The following is a 16,296-nucleotide window of genomic DNA, read 5'->3' on the forward strand; positions in this document are numbered from 1 at the left end:
AATGGAGTTAACAAGAGTCTGTGCGGTGGAATAATTATTGTCACTTAGCTGTATAAGGAGCTCGTGTATATCGAGACAATCAATGGACACTGGGATAAGCGCGTGCATTTATTATATAATAATAGGAATAAAGCGAGGAGTCAGAGTTTATTTAAAAATTTATATACTGTTCATCAAAGCTCAGCTACGTTTTATACAATTTTTATTCTTCATTTTTCGTAATCTCAGCTCTTAAACAATGCATTACACTCTGATCCCCATTGTTTATCGTTATCTCTCTCATTCATATAGTTTATTATTCCTGTAATTCACTCTGAGATTGGTTTAAATGAACAAAAACTGGATCATTTAGTTTTACACGACCTTCTCTGTATAAACCACAATAGATACCAAAAGTCGGTGCTTTCCCGTCCACTTTCACTCGTTCCGGCTCCATCTGCTCTCTGAATCTACAATTTCCCCCCAAAAATAATGATTAATATTTGTTAATTTTGTACATATCAATTAAGAACATTAAATCTGTAAAGTAATTTCAAATAATTACCTTTGCAAAGTTTTCAATGGTTCGTCCTTCACCTTACCCGTATTTGGATCAATCTTCACCATGGAACATCTGTCATATAGAAATTGGAAAGCTGCATCAACGAGACTCTCTCCTCAGGTTCTTTTATCATCAAATTTTCTTCGCTTTGATCTGTTATATTTGTGTGTATATATACATATATGTATATGTATAGTTATTACCTCGGACAAGGTTTCACATTTCTAATGATAGACTCTTCGCCAATCTTTATCCATTCCCAGTCATCTTCTGCGAATGGATCTTCGGTTTGGACTACAATGTTTGGACGAAATTGCAATATCGGTACAGGCTCTGCCAAGCGTTTGTTTAATTCGTCCAATGAACTCTTCGTCATGAGCATATAGCTTGCCAAATCGGAGAATAAACCCTTTACACGTAATTATGTAGGGTGTGACAATATATCATGTAGAACATAAAACTATAGGTTCGTGCAAGACATCAACATACGAAATTTTTCTTGGCAAACTTTTTCTGATACTCTCAAAATTTTCATATATTTAAAACGATTTGAAAAAATTATTTTTGAGATCAATTAAAAGGGTCAAAGTTTTTAAAAAAAATAATAATAATGATGTCCTACATTCAACTTGAAAATTTTTCTCACACTTGAGTTTTATACCTTGTACACAGATAACAAAAATCAGTTGATTTAAATCTTTACATGAAATAGTCGTAAATGATTATTTACTTGATATTAATAAAATTTAATTAAATGAATTAAAATTAATTTGAGTCGAGTAATTTTTATTTAATTCAATTAATCATTTATTAAAAATAAGTAAATATTTATTTATTAATATTTGAATAAAGATTCATTTGAATCAAAGAATATGTTTTTTTAGATTATACTATAATTCTTTGGGGTAGATTTATCACAAATTACCTGTGTGGGTAAAGTGTCTTTTCAAACGTATTTATCTCAACTACAAACTTGTCATTGAGAATATAAAGAGAAAACAGCTAAACAAAAATTAAAAAAATCTGTTTGAAAAGACACTATTCCCGCATATACCATACTCACCGCATCTTCGTTCCTCAAAGTTTTGTAAACTTTCGTGAAACGTTCCCAGGGTCCTTTCATGATATTTCTTTTAGAATCTAAGGCGTAGCCAATTCGCAAACCACCGTTGCTGGTACCAGTTAGGAACCTGAATTAGCCAATTCATATACAGGGTGTTCAACTTAATTCACCACAAATTAAAAAAAAAAAAAAAGGAATTTGTAACAATTCTCATGCGTTAGCATTTTTAAAAATATTATTAAATTTGATTTAAAAGAGTGCTATGGTCAAACAACCCAATTCCTATATATCGCCAGTAGAAAAAGACCTTGTGTACACGAGATGTACTGCAGCTGTCAAATTCAATATTTTAAGTCAAACAGATTTATTGTTTAAATTCTGGGAAAAAAGTTGAATAAAAAATTTCTTATAATCGCGCAGCAAATTTGAATGACATGATTTTTTAATTTCACTTGCTATAATGCTGTTTATTAGCCATGAGAAGAACAATAAAAAAGAGAGATGCATTTGCCTCTCTCACCTCATCCTGTCCTTATTGTTCTCCTTATCGTGCTAAAATAGCATTATTATACAGTCTATAGGCTAAATTACTGAAGAATGAAATAATTCAAAAATGGTATATTAGACCTTTTTTCTGAAAATTATTGGCGAATTTATGTTTTTTTATAATATTAACTATATCGAATGCTTCAATGTACACCGAGAATAATGTTTCAACCAATAAACGATTTTTTGTTACAAAAGTAAAGAAAATTCTTTGATGTACAACGAATAATTTTTTTGATATTACGAATAGTTCATTATATTATGAATTGTTTGTTATATTAATAAATTTTGTTGAATTTTATAACGAAAAATTGTGTTCATTGGTAGAAATATTTTTTTCGGTACATAACAGGAATTATATCCAGAGTGCTAGAAACTCTCTTTTACAACAACCAATCTGAACCAAAAAACAATCACGTATGGTATATATATATATATATAGGATGACAATTTAAAACCGAAAAGCATTAAATATTATTTGAAATGACGATACTATAAAAATTTCGCGAAACATCTTTATTTATATTTAACAAAGACAAATTTTAAACAATTTTGATCCTAATAAATGTAACTTTCTGGCCTCCAGACCACATGCCCCTAAAATTTTCAATAAAAACTACCAATTCGTTGTTTTTGAATTAATTATGTCATTTTAGGTATGTTTAAAAATTTTTTTGTCAAAAAGTAAATATCTTTGCTTACATTTTATCAAAACGTCCACAACTACTTCGAATTTATGAAGTGGACACAATTAATAATTTAAAAAGAAAAAATATTTTTTAAATCATCACAACTAACTTTTCAAAAGTTAATAACAAAAGTAATAATTTTGACAAAAAAATATGAAACATGTTTAAACTGCTACAAAGAATTCAAAGACTACGAAAAAATTGATCATTGCCTTTAAAGGTTTTATTAAGTAGATGCTCTAGAGATTAGGAGGTTAAATTCTATAAAGTAATAAATAGTTTAAAACTAATCCTGCTTGATATATATAAATTGGCATGTTTCGCAAAATTTTCATAGTGTCATCAATTAAAATAATATTAAATTTTGTTTATTTTCAAATTGTCACTCTATATATAAGAAAAATAATTATTCAATTTAAAAAATTCTTTATTTAAAAGTTGCAACTAAATATTTACTTGATATTAGAAAAATTTAATTTATTCAATTAATTTTTATTTAATTAAATCAATCATTTATTAAAAATAAGTAAATATTTATTTGCGACTATTCAAATAAAAATGTACTCGAATCAAAGCATTTTTTTCTCAGTGATAGAATACGTGATTGTTTTTTGCTTCAAATTATCTGTAAAACAGCAATTTTCGGTAATTCTTGTCATAGTAGAGCCAAGTTAGGGTCATGGGACAAAGAAAACTTTGAGCAAAATTTCACTAGTAAGTTGAAATCGCAGCAACAATTACAATTAAGAATTTCAGCAAATGGCTGAATTGTGATTGGTCCATTTTATTTCAATGTCTAATATTTTTGTGTACCATGGCCCTTAATAATAATAATAATAATAATAATAGTCAAGGTTTGGGTCGACGAGTTACTTGGAAATCCATTGAGCAGCTTCAGCACCACAATCGATACATTTGACAGGTTCGCCCCACCACATGGAACACTGGACAACTGCTTGGGTGTAAAGTGGCATGCACTCTGGCACACTGAATATCAATCTTGGCATGCCTACGGCTTCCAATTTCACCTTGATCTCGTTTATCACCGATATACTGACCAGTAACAGTGTTGGGTAATTTCTGCCAGTTTGAAATTTGCCAGTTTCCTCGTTGTAAACTATAAACATTCTGGTGGGAGGAGGGGGGTGGGGAAGAACCTCGGATAATTATAATCACATTCATTTAACTGACAAAATCATGCTCGCTCGTGCGAGTAATCTACTAATTTATTCAGTATATACATATATGTGTAAGTATATACAGTAGCTGACAAATAAAAAAGACAACCTCTTTTTTCCATATGCCTAATGGGAAAACTATTCAGTATTGATGTCAATTCGTTATCGAATTGATATTGATTTGACAATATCGATATCAATCCGATAACGAATTGACATCAATACTGAATAGTTTTCACACTATAGGTAAAGTCCATAGATAACATACGTAAATAAATAGAGAAAAGTGCATTTAGAATGGAGAATTTACTGCTTTACGTGGTTCAATGATTTTTGAAATTTTATTTTTTTGTCGAAATATAATGACTCAAAAAATGATAATTTTTTAAAATTAAAATAATAATTTTTTTATAAAAAAATCAAGATGTACATTTTGTGGAGGATAATTTACTGAGTAGTTTGCAAAAGTCCCATTAAAATCGGTTATATATTTTAGAAGATACAGCAGCTCAAAGTTACTAAAATTCAATGATATTTACTGATTTTCATGGAAATCATTGTTCATTAGAAATTTTAAACTGTTGTATCTTCTAAAATATGTAACCGGTTTTAATGGAATTTAAAAAAAAAAAAAAACTCAGTAAATTATCCTCCACAAAATGTACATCTTTATTTTCTATAAAAAAATCCTCTTCATTTTGAAAAATTACCATTTTCTAAATTGTTATATTTCAACAAAAATAAAAAAGACAATATTAAAAACAGCTAACATATAAACCAGTAAATAGTCCACTCATAAATAATTGTTCTATTAATTACTTTTACGTGTCATCCAAGAACGTTAAAAAGAAAAAAATGCATCTCTCTTTTATATTTATCAATCACTGTACATATATATTACTGACCTATCTTTCAGAGTCAACAATCCCTTCTCCCTTACGTTGATACCATATTCAGTAAATTCGCAGTCCTCTAAGGTCCTTCCACGTCCAGATTTCAGAGGATAAATATATAATTCATGAACCGTGCCTACTTTCACCCAATTCCAGCTGCTGGGCAAATCTCTATTATCCGGTAAATCGTCATTCTTCTCCCTGAACTCGATTTTACTATTGGTCTCCACCCTCTTCGTGCTGCTTCCACTTCCAAGTGACTTTTTCTTACGTTTGTCCCTAATCAAGATTACAGCCAGGAGGACCACTGCCACTAAGCTACAGGACAGAGCAACCCTTGATGGCCCCTCCTAACAACCATCAACCTCTTTTTAGCCAATCTCGTAATAATCCCCCCCCCCCCCTTATAAATCAAACTCACATTGTCATTGGTAAAAAAAATGCAATAATGAGGTACTGTACCGTGATTCGTAGCATTTCTCGAAAAGAGTGATTAAGTACGAGATAAATTATAGCAGAGATAAATGTTTAAGGCGAGAGAAGCACAGCTAGACCGTTTTACCACTCAGTCCGAGTGTGTTCGACTGAGGAACTTTTATTCCAGTTTTAATCGACAGCCAGTAAAAGCAGCGAGCAGCGGAAGCGCTGTCTCGATTACATAAACTTCTGACTGACGCTTTGTCCCCCCCCCCCCCCCTTACACCAACACACCTATCGAACTTTCAATAGTCTTTACGTAGAATAGTCTTCCACAAGTCGCGATAATATTGACTCTCCTTCATTATGCAGTATTCAGATGATCCCTTTACATCCCAAAATATGAAACTTTTCTTAAAGCAGAGACTCTTTACTCGAGATAATAAAATTTAGTTTATTTCAGTACAAACAAACGCTACGATAAGACTGCATTATCTTACCTGTCCTTTATTACTAATTATACAAATTTTTATTGGCACGCAAGATATATGTATATTCAGTGTGTGCTTCGGCCTTTGGTATGAAATAAAAAAGAGATTCTAGGAAAATTACATTAAAGTCATTGAAGTGATTGAATTTTTGTTATGAGTTAGTGTAAAAAATTTGTGGGGTTTAATTTAATTAGACTTTGCTAATCAACGATAGCCTTGTTAATAAATTTCCTAAGCTGGAGGCGTAGTAGTCTGGATAAGTTTCTTTCGTGCTCTGGGCAGCTTTCAGGGTGTTCAAGCCAGACTGAACGAATAGTTTTTTGTATCCACACATCTCTGCAAATTTCATATCCTGCTCCGTCCTGTAAAGAAGCATTCGTTTGTTATGGGTGCATTTTTTTTGGGTTTTGTGGGATTTGCTAAGTATGTTTTAATACAGACCCAATCAAAGGGAAATGTATAGTGGTGCATATGCACTATATCAGTGTGATATATAGGTATATTTTGTGTTTTTCGGAACATTTTTTTCGTGTACGTGTATACACCTGCACATTTTAACTTGATCGTTGTGTGGATGGTATCAATAAACCAGAGTAAGAAAGAATGTTAGTTTTGCGAATGCTTAACGGGATCCTTCATATCGATTTCATAGAATAATACCCGGGTCAGCGATACGACGTTATTTGATGACCGATTTCAAGTTCATTATAGCTTTTCAGTGACGTCACACACTGCTCTTTCTAGTGAAATAATCAAATTTTCGAAGAAATAAAAAAAGTAAATTAAATAAAAAACTTTTTTTTTATTTTTTTAAAAATGGAGTAATTATACCAGAAAGAGTAGCTTGCGATATCACTAAAATGATGAAATAAATTTGAAATCGGTCGTAAAATAAAGTCGTATCGTTAAGACATATTTTCCGGATTTCTCGCTATGTAATGTCGGTATAAGGAATCCCGTTAACTAAATCTTCCATATCAACATTACAGAGCAAAATGCGTGTCAACGATACAGATTATTTGATTACTGATTTCACGTTCATCATATCATTTCAATGTTGTCGCGAGCTGCTCTTTCTGGTAAAATAGTTACGTTTTTCGAAAAACGGAAGAAGCAATTTCAAAAAATCTTTTTTTCCGTTTTTGAAAAATGTGATAGTTTTACTAGGAGAAATAGATAGTGATATCACTAAAATAATATAGTAAAATTGAAATCGATCGTCAAATAACAACGCATCGTTGACATGCGTCTTTGGATTTCTCGCTCTGTAATGTCGGTATAAGGGATCCCGTTAACGAAATCCTTCTTACCAACATTACAGAGCAAAACGCGCGTTTCAACGATACGTGTTATTTGACGACCGATTTCATGTTCACTATACCATTTCAGTGACGCCACTAGCTGCTCTTTTTAATAAAATATTCAAATTTTCAAAAACCAAAAATCAATTGCAAATATTTTTTAGGGGTTTTTCAAAAAATTGATTATTTTACTAGAAATACCAACTTACGACGTCACTAAAATGTTGTAATGAATTGGAAATCGGTCAACAAATAACGCCGTAATTTTAGAACTTGATTTCGAATTTATCGTTTTGTAATGTCGATATGAAGGATCCCGTTAAGACGAAGACCGAGATAAGCATTGAATCGAAGGTTAAAGTGAGACAATTAATCTCAGTCAAGATCGTACTAAGTTTAAGTTTCGTTTATTGATACCTTTCTGCGCGTTTGATTTTAAAACATACGGAGTTAATACAGGTGTTCAACGTAACGATCAGTGCGTATTTTTCAAGCACTCGTAAATAGAAAATATTTATAAAAAAATGTCAAATCTGGTTCCCGAATGAAAGTAGTAATAAAAGAAGCATAAACCATTTTTGTCATAAAAAACACAGTTGCGACTGTTATTTCTCAAAAAGAATGATAATTTTTTATCTAAATATTTATTACAGTTTATCTCAAGAGCTTTAAAAAATCTCATTTCATTTTTTAATTAATCTAGTACTTTTTTAAGACTGTTAAATTTCAAAATTACTCGTATCAGCACGTGACTTTGGATAAACAATATGAACCTCGAAATCACTATGTATATAGCTACAAGCTTACACATCAATAATTTCAAATGGAAATATGTTATCGCGAATGACTGGAAGAAAAATAGGAAATATATATAACATTTTAAAAAACTCTTGAAAAAAACTATGAAAACTGAAAAAAAATATTTTGAAATAAAAAATAGAAAAGGGTCAGAAATTTATATTTTCCCCTTTAAATCGACGAAAAAAAATTGATCATTTTTCATTTACACAAGCCAATTTCCCCTCGTATTAAAAAAAAAATTCAAAAAAATCGTGACAATCACTACACTCAGCATTTTGAATTACATAACAGATAAAAATTCTTGAATCAACTTACGTATCACCGATAAACAAGCATCTGGCAGGGTCAGTCACTTTGCACATTTCAGTGATGTAATTTTGCAGAACTTTGCTTGGTTTACCACAAGGAACTGGTTCACGTCCGCTCCACGTGGTCAAAAGATCTATCAGTGGTCCACAGCCTAAAGAAATAATCGCAGCTCTACAATTACTTTTTTTTTAATCATGCAGCGATAATTACTAAAATACACGCGATGAATTACCAAGGTAAACTTTTCCGGATTCGCAAACGATTCGATCGTCGACGCAACCTGTGAGATACAGAACGTCCTCGCGCTTCAGACACATCATGGCCAAGGCTAATTTCCTCCAATTGCAATCCGAGTCAAAGTCGAATAAAATTGCTTTGACGGACGGGCGATCTTGAATTTCCTCTATCAATTCATGCGGATCCTCCGTGAAAATTGGCTAATCACACGTATGGACATGGCGAAGAAAATTTTTATTCGTTTTGAGTTTTTTTTTTGTATATATATATATATGTATATTGTAAATGAAGTTTTTACTTACATCTGGGTTGGACAATCGAATCCCCTCTTCAGTTATCAAATTTTTAAACGCGCTCGATGCAATGGCGTAAGCTTCACCTTGAAAATTCTTCTTCTTCAGGTACCAGCATATCACTTTCGTTGGTATAATTATTTGATCCTGTTCATAATAAATTATACTATTAAATTATATAACGTGTAAAGCGTGGTGTGTTTTAGGGGTAAGTGTGCATATAAGTGGTTTTTTTTTATTTATTTTTGTTTTTTGAATTATCTATATATAGGTGAGAACTTTGTACATTGGAGCATTTGTTAATTTTATTCAAATCGAAAGAATTTTGTAATTAGAAAAATATTAATAATTAGGCGATGGAATTTGAAAGATGAGTAGTTTATGCACGTGAAGCAAATGTAGAAACAATTTCATTAAACTATTTTATATAATTTATAGGAATTTTAATAAAAGTGTCTAAAGATACAAGATTCTCACATTTTACACACATAATTATGCTATTTGGTATAATGTATAGGGCATTTGTTAATTATGTTTTAATTGAAAGAATTTTCTAATTAAAAAAATATAAAAAATTAGATAATGAAATTTGAAAGAAGAATAATCTATGATTGTGAAGGGAATACAAAAACATTTTCCTTCAACTACTTCTATAATTTATAGGAATTTGAATAAAAGTGCCTGAAGGTAATAGACCCTCCCTCGTTATACAGCTAATTATATTATTTCATATAACGAATAGAACATTTGTTAATTTTATAATTAAAGAAACCTAAAAAATTAGGCAATGAAATTTGAAAGAAAAATAATCCATGTACGGGAAGGTAATACAAAATAATCTCATTAAACTATTTTCTATACAATTTATAACAATATGAATAAAACTACCTGAAGATACAAGCCTTTCCCTTCTTAAACAATTTATTACATTCTTTGATATAACAAATAAAGCATTTATTAATTTGCTTTAAAACAACAAAATTTTGTATTTAAAAAATCAAACAAAATTAAGGAAAGAAATTTGAAAAATAAATAGTTTACACACGTGAAACGAATACATAAAGAAATGTCTTTAAATTATATTCTATAATTTATAAAAATTTAAATAAAATTATCAGGAGATACAAGCCTCTCCCTTCTGACACAGGTAATTAAGCTATCAGGTATAATGAATCATTTGTAATGTACGAGCTTCTAATAATGTTACTCGATGTCTATTTAAATACAATAAATACACCCCCCCCCCCCCTCTGAAACTCAAACACTCGCGTACTCTTGTCCCAGGCCGATCGAATCGAATGGCTCTTATTATAGCGTGCTTATTATATCATAAAAACTTGTTATAAATGCCATTAGTTTGTTCAATGATAAGATCTCTCACCGAGTGTGCCTGCAGCTTCCCTCTCTTCAATTTAAACAAATATTCGCTGACATTTCTCGTACCATTATTGGATACGAAGTAAACTCGTTTTCCCAAGTCCTGTATTTTTGCCAAGGCTTCAACAGCGTCAGGTATGTTGCCATTCAATTGCCAAATTACACCTGACAAATATATGCTTTACACTTTCTGTATATATATACATATATATATATATACACATATATAAACACATGAATTTTGTATCACACAATTTATTTAATTCTCATATTTTTACAAGTAAAATTTAATTTTACCACTTTGAGGGGGGTGGGGGAGGGGGGTATTGCAACTTACCATCACAATCCGATAGAATAATGTCGAAAGAATCCAAGAAATTCTTGAATTGCTCCGTGCTACAAGTTTCAAGATTAATTGACTGCTGCATGATCCAACGATGTATATATCTGTAAACCGATGGACGAATAGACACGCACGAAACACCTTTGACAGACAGCAGCAGACTGGCTTGGTGTGCTGACGAGGGCGAGCAAGGCGAGAGAGAGAGAGAGAGAGAGAGAGAGAGAGGGCGACCATAAATCGGACTTGTTCAAACTGACAGAGCCAACAGATAGACGCAGATTTACTGCGGGAGCGCAAAAATATATTAAGGTACGACATAACTAACGTTTGCTCTTTGAGATTGTACATCTCTTTTTTATCTTGCTTCTTTATTTATAAACTGATGTTATAGAGGGAGAGATAGAGTGGGGGGGGGGGGGATGACAAAGGTCTAGATCTCTTTTATTATTTCTCCTTATACCTGCATAAGTACAATAAGTAAATCCCAAGAGGTCAATAGTTATATATATATATATACTAAAGTGAGAATTTTACTTTGCATTTTTAGCCTCCTAACCTCTGCATCCGTGCTTGTACCCTCAAAATCTCCCTCAATCGTTCAAACCAGCATAAATGAATACTATTCGAATACAATGAACATTTTACTGTGTGTACCGGGTGACTAGCTAACCAGGGTCAACCGTTAGAAATTGGGACTTTGTAATTGTGGGAAATAGGTTTTTATTATAGTTTTTGATGTAGTTGTTTAAGAAAATAATTGTTGGTTTTTAAAAATTGATTAGTTTGACAATATTTATTCGGAGGATAATGTAGGATGTTTTTTTTATTGGTTAGTCTTGCAAGAATGCTACGTGAATCAATTTATGAAATCTTAAATTTTTTATGATTTATGGCTTGTTGTTTAGCAAAGACTGTGTTTTTAAATAGTATAGCATTTTTTTCAATTATTTGTTCTATTCTAATTTCTAATTTTTGGTTATAATTATTAGGCTACCCGGTATATAATATATGTATATATTGACACATTAATTGTAGGAAACTTGTTCTTCTATTAGTTTTTCATCTAGCTGTTTAATAAAATAATTATTAATCGTTAGAAAATGATTAATTTGACACTTTTTATTCATTTTGTAATTAGGTAAGATTTTGCTATTGGTCGAACTTGACCAGAATGCTACTTGAACAAGTTTAAGAAACTTTGAGTTTTTAGTCATTTCTTATTATTTGTCTTGTTGTTTAGCAAAGACTGCATTTTTAAATAATATAGCAATTTTTTTATAATTATTTATATACTAATCTAATTCTAACGTTTTTATCATTTTTCGGCTACCAGGTATATATATAATGACGTATATACATTGGAGTATTTGTTTATTCATATAATGCCCTTTATAAATTAATCTAATAGTTTAATCATTATGAGATAGCATATGCTCGACCAAGTGAGATATATTATCAAGATTAACTCAGTTCATATTCTATTAGAAATAGTATAATTAGGGATGAATGAAAAATTTATATAGAGAAGAATGAAGCGGGCTGAGCTGTCCGGCTTGGAATTTGTCAGGGCAATTTTAATCTATTAGTTTGGAATGCTTTGTCCGCCTATGGGGACATGACAAAACTTAAGAAATTTTAAGAGATTACGGTGCGTCTTAGAAAATAATATTAGTACAGAGAACTCGATATAACGTGTATATATTTGTACTTTTGGGCCTATTTTTGTTTGCTGCACTGGTAAACACTGGTTCAATTAGTTGAAATAAGAAAACAAATTAAATTTTTTTTTCTTTCATTCTAACTTATTAAACTAGAGTGTGCTAGAGCAGTAAAAATAATACTTACTATGCATAGTACACTTCCGTGTTAAGAATAGAAATTGTAAAACGACTTTTATGATATTTCGAAATTACTGAAAATTCACAAATTAAAATACTTTTTCATACATGATTGAAAAGAATTTTTGAAGCTAAATAAATTATTGAAAGAGTTCAAATGTAACATTTTAATTTTACGAGTTCATATAGAGTATACTTGAAGATATATAATTTCTATCGAGTTTATTAATTTTTTGAGGAATCGAACTTGTGATAATTGATAACTATGTAAACTTGATGTATAAATGAACGTTATATATAACACTACCCTATTAGTGATAGAAATTGTAAAAAAATATTTATTATATTTCGAAATTATTGAAAATTTACAAATTAAAATACTTTTTCATGCATGATTGAAAAGAAGTTTTAAAGTAAAATACATGAATGAAAAAGTCAAGTGTGTGCAACATTGGAATTTCACGAGTACATACAATAAAAATAAAGATATAATTGACCAAAATTGAAGATTTAGAAAATTGCAGATACTTAATTTCTATACTTAACACGACAATACAGCCGTTATACTTGTGATGACTTTTGAAGCAGAGTCTAATCGATGTCATTATCGATCAATTGTATGTGCAGAGTATGGCAGAGGAAGCTGAGATTTTTTACAAAATGCATTATTGTTGCATAAGTGGCATGAAAAATTTGAGGTTCGTGACGTTTACTGTATTACCCAAACGATCCTCTTGTATTTTTTTAAAAGCCATTTTAGTGTATACGTTTAAAATTTTTCTTTTTCATCTTCTTCATCTTCCAAATGTGCTGCAAAAATCCAGGTGTTGACAGGACATTTTTTCAAATTTTGTTGGGAACTCATTGACTGGAATCGATCATGAAAAACTTGTTGAAAAACGATCGAATAGTTTTTGTAATAGAAAAATGCGCGACTCTAGTCTCATAAAACATATATTTAGTGATTTTATACTTATACAGTCTTTTCCTAACAGCGGAGCATAGGAGATTCGTGTTAGTTGACTATAGCACTCGGAATGATCGAATCTGAGAGCGCTGATTGGTCAATATTACGTAGTACCAACAGATAATAAGCCGTTACCAATAGTTGGATACAAAAAATGAGATTAATCCGCCATATTGGTGTGGAGAAATGTTTACATGCTAATCCTAGCAGAAAGAGGTGTAAAATGGAGAAATGTCAAATGGTAAGGTTACTAAAGTAAAAATTGAAAATAATGAATGGAAAGAACGAATATTCTTCATTTTCATTCAAAGTATTCAATTTTTACTTTAGTAACGACAACATTTGACATTTTTCCATTTTACACCTCTATCTGCTACGATCAGCATGTAAACATTTCTCCACACCAAAATGGCGGATGAATCTCATTTTTCGTATCCATATATTGGTAACGGCATATTATATGTTGGTACTACGCAATATTGACCAATCAGCGCTCTCAGATTCCATCATTCCGAGTGCTATAGTCAACTAACAAGAATCTTCTATGCTCCGCTGTTAGGAAAAGACCCTGTAGATGTATCATCTCTAAGATTTATTCCTTTCTATTTATTCAAATGTCTCTGCACATTGAATCCAATTATTTTATCTCGAATCCCATTTGTTTCTAATGAGACGAAGAGGTACTCCATAATTTGCTATATGAACTATATATGTATATACAGGGTGTAACGAAACGACCGCATTTTCTCGTAACTGGAGGTTCGGGGTGACAAACTGAGTGCACATGTAAAATTTCATTCGAATCGTTCAAGGGGTTTAAAAGTTATTTACATTTAAAAATCACCCTTTTTCGGTCCTTTTCGAACGACTTTGATTGCACAATGGAAAGTGAAAAAACAATTGATGAACACCCCAATTAGAATGTAAAAGTTATCGATCGCACGCGATAATACTTTTGCTATTTATTCCATTAATCTGGCTATCAGATTAATTTTAAAAATAGCAAAATCCTTTTTTTCACATTTCCAATTCAATTCAGTACAATTATCATTGATTGAATTTATGGAAAGAGCGAGAAGACGCAATGAAAAGGAAAGTATCAAAAACTAAGATGTCGCGCGAACGCACTGATAATTTAATAGGAAACGCATGAGGGCATTCTTTTTCTACTAACAAAGCTAAAGAGAATGATTCAAAATCAATACATTGATGATAGAGAAAACTAAACTTACCCATTTAATGTTCTCCAAGTTCTTTTACATCAAAGTTTTTAAGAAAGCTTTAAACTGGCTCCTCGATGATTTCCAGAAAGCACACTATCACTGATTTTGCATTTAAAAACTCGCGAATTTAAGCAATTTAGGTATTAACCTACGTTTCTTCAAAACACCGGTTAATTTGACACTTTTGAACTGTTTGAAGTATGCTGCAGAAAAAGAGAGAGAGAGAGAGAGAGAGAGAGAGAGAGAGACAGAGAGGAGAAATAATAAATAATTCGTTTCGACTACTCTTAATCAGCCTACTTCAAACAGTTCAAAAGTGTCAAATTAACCAGTGTTTTGAAGAAACGTAGGTTAATACCTAATTTGTTTAAATTCACGAATGCTTAAATGCAAAAACAGTGATAGTGTGCTTTCTGGAAATCATCGAAGAGCCAGTTTGAAGCTTTTTCGAAAACTTCGATGTAAAAGAACTTGGAGAACATTAAATGGGTAAGTTTAGTTTTCTCTATCATCAATGTATTGATTTTGAATCATTCTCTTTAGCTTCGTTAGTAGAAAGAGAATGCCCTCATGCGTTTCCTATTAAATTATCAGTGCGTTCGCGCGACATCTTAGTTTTTGATACTTTCCTTTTCATTGCGTCTTCTCGCTCTTTCCAAAAATTCAGTCAATGATAATTGTACTGAATTGAATTGGAAATGTGAAAAAAAGGATTTTGCTATTTTTAAAATTAATCTGATAGCCAGATTAATGGAATAAATAGCAAAAGTATTATCGCGTGCGATCGATAACTTTTACATTATAATTGGGGTATTCATCAATTGTTTTTTCACTTTCCATTGTGCAATCAAAGTCGTTCGAAAAGGACCGAAAAAGGGTGATTTTTAAATGTAAATAACTTTTAAACCTCTTGAACGATTCGAACGAAATTTTACAGGTGCACTCAGTTTGTCACCCCGAACCTCCAGTTACGAGAAAATGCGGTCGTTTCGTTACACCCTGTATATATATATATATATTAAATTGTGTCACATTATTCTACCCAGAAGATATATGTAAAACTTTGTTTATCATTGCAAATAAAAGACACGTCAATTTTATTCGTAATACGTTTCCAAAAATACTTTAAATTTGGATCCCAAAAAAGATTATAATGCAAACATGCATATACTTTATAATGCAGAAAATAAAGGAAGTTGTACAGTTTTGGATATTAACCTTGTACCTATGCTAGGGGAAGTAAAAGTCAGAAAAACAAGTGGTCATCTAGAGAATAATTGTTAACACTAATAAAATTGTAAAATAATATGAAATATAGAGAGCGAGGCACATGAGACGGGCCAAATGACAGAAACATAGCCTTAAGAGTGCATTATCCTGTTAATGGTACCTAGGCTAGGGAAAATAAAAATCAGAGGAATAAGTGGTCATCTAGGGAATAATTGTTTGCACTAATAAAATTGTAAAATAATATGAAATATAAAGAGCGAGACACTTGATACAAACCAAATCATAAAAACATAGCCTTAAGATTGCGCTATCCTGTTAACTACAAGGAATCAAAATTTGTTACAAAACTTTCTCAAAACTTCCTTCCAAAACACACTATAAAAAATCAGAAACCCCTTAAACTTACACTAAAAAATAAATGAATATGTATAAATAGATTCTATACGTAGAAAATTTTGTAAGTGCTTCAGCCTCACGTATAAACAATAAAAACCACGCTGACATCAAATGTAGACAGTCTTCGACATTTCTATTACATTTATACATATATTGATGAAAA

The 16,296-nt window shown here is 31.1% G+C and overlaps 2 protein-coding genes across 2 annotated transcripts; both read right to left on the bottom strand.

Moving 5' to 3' along the window:
- Nucleotides 1-140: 140 nt before the first annotated feature.
- On the bottom strand, nucleotides 141-5,526 carry LOC136775116 (mitochondrial amidoxime-reducing component 1-like). Its single transcript, XM_066729612.1, has 7 exons — nucleotides 5,373-5,526; nucleotides 4,923-5,260; nucleotides 3,713-3,967; nucleotides 1,605-1,731; nucleotides 745-950; nucleotides 545-613; nucleotides 141-449 (listed from the first exon to the last, which is right to left on the bottom strand). Exons 1-7 carry the CDS (start codon nucleotides 5,385-5,387, stop codon nucleotides 296-298), a joined length of 1,164 nt encoding a protein of 387 aa, XP_066585709.1. The 5' UTR covers nucleotides 5,388-5,526; the 3' UTR covers nucleotides 141-295.
- Nucleotides 5,527-5,735: 209 nt separating this feature from the next.
- Nucleotides 5,736-10,621, bottom strand: LOC136774823 (glycerol-3-phosphate phosphatase-like). The gene is made up of 6 exons (XM_066729308.1): nucleotides 10,474-10,621; nucleotides 10,141-10,301; nucleotides 8,769-8,906; nucleotides 8,462-8,666; nucleotides 8,236-8,380; nucleotides 5,736-6,180 (listed from the first exon to the last, which is right to left on the bottom strand). Exons 1-6 carry the CDS (start codon nucleotides 10,562-10,564, stop codon nucleotides 6,009-6,011), a joined length of 912 nt encoding a protein of 303 aa, XP_066585405.1. The 5' UTR covers nucleotides 10,565-10,621; the 3' UTR covers nucleotides 5,736-6,008.
- Nucleotides 10,622-16,296: the final 5,675 nt, after the last annotated feature.

This window comes from Prorops nasuta, unplaced genomic scaffold, assembly GCF_024137725.1.
Source record: "Prorops nasuta isolate Cenicafe-Biocafe unplaced genomic scaffold, Cenicafe_Pnas_1.2 PNAS00007, whole genome shotgun sequence".
In the NCBI taxonomy this organism is placed as follows: domain Eukaryota; kingdom Metazoa; phylum Arthropoda; class Insecta; order Hymenoptera; family Bethylidae; genus Prorops; species Prorops nasuta.